This window comes from Populus euphratica, unplaced genomic scaffold (assembly GCF_000495115.2).
Source record: "Populus euphratica unplaced genomic scaffold, PopEup_1.0 scaffold172.1, whole genome shotgun sequence".
Lineage (NCBI taxonomy): Eukaryota > Viridiplantae > Streptophyta > Magnoliopsida > Malpighiales > Salicaceae > Populus > Populus euphratica.
Window position 1 is genome coordinate 700,712 of NW_011499920.1, and position 6,324 is coordinate 707,035.

The 6,324-nt window shown below is 35.7% G+C and overlaps 1 protein-coding gene across 3 annotated transcripts; it reads right to left on the reverse strand.

Annotated features, from left to right (window-relative positions):
- Positions 1-530: 530 nt before the first annotated feature.
- LOC105135070 (uncharacterized) lies at positions 531-5,110 on the reverse strand. 3 transcript variants are annotated; one of them, XR_844117.1, is made up of 5 exons: positions 3,967-5,110; positions 3,189-3,740; positions 2,717-3,104; positions 1,734-1,981; positions 531-822 (listed from the first exon to the last, which is right to left on the reverse strand). XR_844117.1 is itself a non-coding variant. In XM_011039762.1 (3 exons), exons 1-3 carry the CDS (start codon positions 4,921-4,923, stop codon positions 2,994-2,996), a joined length of 1,620 nt encoding a protein of 539 aa, XP_011038064.1. In that variant the 5' UTR covers positions 4,924-5,110; the 3' UTR covers positions 2,503-2,993. The 3 variants fall into 3 exon arrangements, 1 of the variants encoding a protein (XP_011038064.1); XR_844118.1 differs by lacking the exon at positions 1,734-1,981; XM_011039762.1 differs by lacking the exons at positions 531-822; positions 1,734-1,981 and having other exon boundaries at positions 2,503-3,104.
- Positions 5,111-6,324: the final 1,214 nt, after the last annotated feature.

The window sequence follows — 6,324 nt, forward strand, 5'->3', positions numbered from 1 at the left end:
TCCAAATTTGTCCTACACGGCCGCGCCGCAAGACGCCGCCCACGCCCACCTCCTCTTCTTTTCGGTATCTCTTCTGACAACAATGTGAAACAAACGCTTCTCGTACATGTAATCTAGCACTATTCCTTCCATCGAACACTCTTTATCCCATAGTAGCCAGCAGTCAACTCATGCGAGTCTTCTTTTCCAATAAAGAAAACCCAACGAGCCTTGCTGGGCTAATACATTAATGGTCTTGCATGTCCACGGCAGCAATGACTGTAGCAAAAAGATTATCCTCAAAACATTAGTGCGATCTCCAGGTAGAAATCTCAAGTCTTAACCATTGGAGTTTGGACTCCCTTGGAAGTAAATTCCGTGGCTGATTAGACGGCAAAAGAAGAACATGCTTCTGAAGTTGTAAGCGAGTGGAAGAAATTCTAGGATGAAAAAGAAAACAATAAGGATAAAATTTAGGTTCCCAAGCCATATCCCATCAAGTCAAAAAAGGGTCACCATCACTTGAAGTGATCTATTAACGACTCCTAAAGCATCGTTAATTGTCCACTTTATCAAGGCGACAGCTCCCACTAGAACTAAAAGGACTTGCACCCATCGGAATGAACAAGTTGCACTTATGGCACTTAATGCTTTGCTGTGCTATCGAAGTGTTTCTGGCCCTTCAAAAGCCACTTTAAACCCCTGGCTTTAGTCACTAATGAAATGGATGTACAGTGCATGCACTAGTTCACACTCAACTTGCAACTTCAAATGCAGCTAACCTCCCAGTTCCTGAGAGAGGTTCTCGGCCACAAATCCCACCTGATTTGCTAGTTATGCAATCTGGACGTAACTTAACCATATTAGTTGGTGGATAAAGATTAAAGCACTGAAATGTAAAGCTATTAAAAAGCATCGCTGGTGTTAAGACAGTTTTTCCTTCAAGCTATGGTTTATATGCATTTGTAGTTGGAGACGGATGCATTGACATAGGATGGACTGCACGAGAAAAACAGAACATGCAATTTACCCAATGAACCAAAATCATGAGAATTCTCAAGTAAAGATCCATATTGAAGAAAAGATGGAAGATCTACTCCGGAAAAGAATGAATAAAACCAACAGGGCCTCTAGTAACACAGGTACACGGAGAATCTGGCGCTAGTTGTCTATTTCACTCAAGAAGAATGACTGGAAATGGTATAGGGATCAAATCAAGAACCAGCTTTGTATACGGATAGTCCTATGCGGAGAGATTATTCATAGTTAAACCACCTAGGAAATCTATAGAGCAAGAGGACAACCACATCAACACAATCAATGAGAAGAGAAAAAAAAAAAGAGGCTCCATTAAGAAGCTAGCCTGAGCCTTTGATATCACTCCAGAAAAGGTTAGATACAGGATAGGTTTCATGAAGAAAGAGCTGAAACATGACTTTGACTATTCTCTTTTGCGTAGACCCATTGAACTTTGTCATTTCCATATTTCCTAGGGTCTTGCTCAAACAATTTCTCACAAACTAAGAGATGCCCAAACATCTCATTCGTTTATGACAAAGATGGGTAAGAGACTCATTAATGCAAAAGTCAAAACGTATACCTTAAAGCATTTTTTAACTAGCAACTCAAAGATTAAAAAACAAAGATTCAGACTAAAAGAATGAAATACAATCATCGCAAGAAAAAGAAGGTTTCAAGAATGGTACATGAGATTATTGCCAGCTAAAATTACAAAAAGTTGTTAACAAGATTACCGAAATGTTCTTTCATCTCACTCACAAAAACCCTGCATCCCTAGCCTTCCAAGGTTTCCAAGGAGAAAACATGACACAAAATTGGAGAGTGTGAGAGCATTAGAATAATGAACTCCATAAGGTCGTAATTGGACCAATAAGGCAACAAACACAATGAATTAATTGGATGATTTAGCTCTTAGCATAACAATAGCTGACCGAAGGCAATGAACTCCAAGTCATTGTAGGTCCACCATAGGAGAGAAAAACTGCACAAGGCGGGAGGCATTTAAATGTGAGAAAATATAAACACATCTCAATTAAACAGCATTGAATTGCTGACATGGTTCCCCAAAGACTTATCTAACACTACCTTACGGGGTTAAGGGGGTTTTGTGTAGATCAGCAAACCCTTCAAATTTACTAGTTCCAAATATTGGGTATTATCCATACAATTAGACCATAAAAAATATGATACAAGCTGAATAATAAAGAAAAAACATGCACTAATGAGCACTGAAAGTACACAAATTGAATACAAGATTATAAGGTGATGTGATCAATGAGTTGCATCGGGTTAAGGTAAAACCCATGGTGTTGGATCCAACATATCAGCAGAAAAGCAAAACAATGTGGTAAGATAGTCAACTGGGTTCTAATCAGAACAGGATGTCAAACTGATGCACGAAAATCCTATCAAGGGCTTTCCTTATAAAGTAAAAAGGACATATCAAATCAACACCAAATAATTGGGATGATATTTAACTGAACATCTACTGCAATGAGTGGGTGGCACAATTAAAGATCTAATTGCTCAAACAATAGTGTTCGACAGAGAGTTGAAGGTACAAGAAAAAAATAAAATTACTAGAGTTCACAGCAAAACAAAGAAAATTAAAAACAGGAGAAATGAATCTTGGAATTTTCATTTGTAAACTAACAAAAATTGTCTCTCGCATCATTAGCAATGTCTACAAGTTAGATATAGACTTCAAATTATTTACCTTCCAAAGAAGAAGGAAGGCACAGAATGTAGTCCATGAAGTGAAGGTCTGTGATCTCATCTTAAACTCGACTGCATAAAAAAGAAACTCTCATATCTGCAATTAGCTAGCATGGTTTTCAAAATGCCAGATGCCATTCGGCAAACCACTGTTGCAAGAAGGAAGCCAAACAATGATGCTGTACAATATAAAGCACAGGCAGGGAAAGGGCCTTCTTCAAGCATGAAGTAATCTCCCCAATAATGATATCGAGTGGACGAAGTGCTACCATGCATTTTCATACGGAATCAGCAAAAGAACCAAAAGATCCCTTCCCACACTGTCTAACTGATATTGTAAGGAGTCCATCACTTGTTTGAGTCAGTTTGCAACACAGGCGACGTGGTGACTGTCCATTATATATATTTACTATGTCAACGTTTAACTTACAGGAAAAAGTTTGAGAATTAAAAAACATACAAAAGGAACTCACCAAATGCCAGTTCTTTAGAGGATACCCCAAAGCCTGGATACGCCCCACATAAGGAAGAGGAGCCGAACGAGGAAAGCAGAGAACTTTTCTTTTCAAATCATCATTCAATCTCCCCGCCCGCACATATGTACCCAGAGTAGTGTTGCCTTGTCTTTCCACATCTTCTAAGAAGAAGAGGACTGGACTCTTACAAACAGATTTGGAGGGATCCCTAGTATCCAAATCAAACTCGTTCAGATTACGAATCTTGTTCCAAGCAGAGAAAGTCATTTCTGAGCGCTCAAGGACCCGGGGTTGCACGATGCTTGGGAACACTTGAATAGCATAACCAAGCGACACAGAAAAAGTTAGGCGGCGTGCATGGTCATAACAGATTGATCGCTGCAAGAAGCTCATAGGATCAACCTTCATGGCCTTAGCGAACAATTTCAAACTGTCCAAAGAGCTCATCCCAGGGTAAATAGGCTCCACGGCCTCTACATGATGAATTGACACAAAGGGTGAAATCGGGTGCGCAGATAAAAGACCATGAGCGCTACCCCTGATATCCCACTGCCATAACAAACCAACCACAACTTAAATCCTGGAGTTCAAGAGGTCTAATTCTCCAGATTTTTTCATGGTCAACGTTCAATCCATTAAGTTGACTTTAACATAAAACCACTTTCTTAGCACCACAAGCCATGACACATAATTACTAATAAAATACAAGTTGTCTAAAAGGTAATAATTAGAAAATGATTAAGAGCAGGAGGGCAGCAGTAGTAGATAAACAAACCTGGTGAAACCCATGTTCTCTTGATAAAGGAACGCCAAGCTCGGAAATACAAGCGAGGAGTCTATCATCACTTCCATATAACCTATGATATCTCTCAAGACAATCATCAAGAACACTATAAAGCGCCTTGGCAAGAGGATAACTTATAGCAATCCCGCCACCTCCATAAGCCATATTATGACTAAAATAAGTATTAGCAGAGTGACTCTCTGAAGGACCGCCGATATAAACCATCTCATTACAATCATACTTACTCAATACATCAACCAAATTATCTACACTAAAAATAGTATCATCATCTCCCAAAACAAACCATCGAACATCAGACAAACCTAGTCGAAAAGTTTCCAACACAATGCGCGCAATCCGAAGCCCAGAAGGATGTCCGGTCGGATTCGTGTACCGAAACCGAGAGGTATCCTCCGAAATCATAATCCTTGGCAATGACTCATCCCATTCTTTATCATCCACTTGCTCTTCCACCCAAACATGACCCCGCATTGAAGAATCCTTTCTCCACCATAGCCTTATAAACTCTTTCCTTCTCTTCCACAGCTGAGAAGACCCTGCAATGCCGAAAACTATATGATTTAACGCTAGCCCTGCTCCATCTCTTCGTCTCTCCTCCTCCGATAGACTCCTGTTTCTTCCTAATGGAAGAGACGGAGCAATTCCTTCAAGAGAAAAATCTTTATCTTCTTCCTCAACCCCATTTGGATTCTGACTTTGTGGTTTCCACGGGAGCGTATGCAAACTGCCTTCCCAGTTCTTAAGCCTATGCCAACACCACCGAGCAGTAGTGCCGGAGAAAACAAGAGACAGCCAGGCTGTAGTGGTAATCACAAGTGCAGCCACCACAACAACAGCGGTACAAGTCCGACTCTGACGCCATCTACGACTGCGAGTGTGGGGCGGTGAGCGGCAGAGAGGGGAGGCGGAGACGGAAGAAAAATCCATACCGATTTTGTGCTGCTTGGCTGAAAACAAATCATCTCCGTCTCATAAGAGAACGGAAAAGGAGAATCTGCAGATAGAGAGAAATTTATTATAATTTGGTTTGTTCGGAGAGATTAAGGAGAGGTTTTTGGGTATTTCAAGTGTCTTTGGTAGTAAGATGATGATTTGATTTTTTATTTTTGATTTTAAATTTAAATTTTCATTTAAGAAGTTTGAGATAGAATATATTAAGGGTTTTTTTTCCTTATGCACCTTTAACATAATGGGCCGGTGGGTCTTGCCTTCCAAAACTAACAATACCTAATTTTTTTACTTTTATGGGAAAAGTATTATAGCAATAAATAAGTATTTTTTTTCACATGTTTTATAAAATTAAATTATTAAATAAATTATTATTTATTTTATAAATTATAAAATTTAAATTAAATTTTATTAATGTATAAACAAATATAAATTCAAAAATTCTCAAACAAAATCTAATATATACAAATTATATATCTATAATATAAATTTATATAGAAAAAAGCTATAAAAACAAGTAAACATCAAAATAAGTTACATATATTACAAAAATATATAATAAAAATTAATATTTTAAAATTAAGTTCAAACAAAAAATAAATAATTTTGCTTACTTGAAATAGAGAATTCTTAATAAAAATTAAATCAGAGTAGAGATATTGATAAATTAAGTGTTGGGTAGCTAAATTTATAATGAGAAATTAATTTGTAATAAAATTAAATGGGGTTGTGATGTTGTTGCATTATAAAAATAGATAAAGAAGAAGAAATGAGGGATAAAAAAAAAAGATTATTCTTCAAGTCATAAATTAAATACTCTATATAAATTTATCGATGAATTTAATTAATATATTTAAATCTGTTAGTGAGTTTGTCTGTAAAAATAACACATCATTATATTTTTTTAATTTTTTTCACTGTATTTTTTTAATATATTTTAAAAAAATATTTTTATTCGTGTTTATCGATATATATCCCTTACGCACCTTTAGCATAATGGGCCGGTGGGTCTTGCCTTTCAAAACTAACAAAACCTAATTTTTATAATTTTTTTACTTTTACGGGGAAAGTATTATAGCAATAAATAAGTATTTTTTTTCACATGTTTTATAAAATGAAATCATTAAATTAATTATTATTTATTTTATTATAAAATATCTAAATTATAAAATTTAAATTAAATTTTATTAATTTATAAACAAATATAAATTTAAAAATTCTCAAATAAACTCTAATATATACAAATCATATATCTATAATATAAATTTATATAGAAAAAAACTATAAAAATAAGTAAACATCAAAATAAGAAACATATATAATAAAACTATACAATAAAAATTAATATTTTAAAATTAAATTCAAATAAAAAATGAATAA

Coding starts and splice junctions, on each gene's coding strand:
- LOC105135070 (XM_011039762.1), bottom strand. CDS start 4,923: ATGGATTTTTCTTCCGTCTCCGCCTCCCCTCTCTGCCGCTCACCGCCC. Junction 3,741..3,966: donor GAGAACATGGGTTTCACCAG/GTTTGTTTATCT, acceptor TTGTTATGGCAG/TGGGATATCAGGGGTAGCGC. Junction 3,105..3,188: donor CTCTAAAGAACTGGCATTTG/GTGAGTTCCTTT, acceptor TATAATGGACAG/TCACCACGTCGCCTGTGTTG.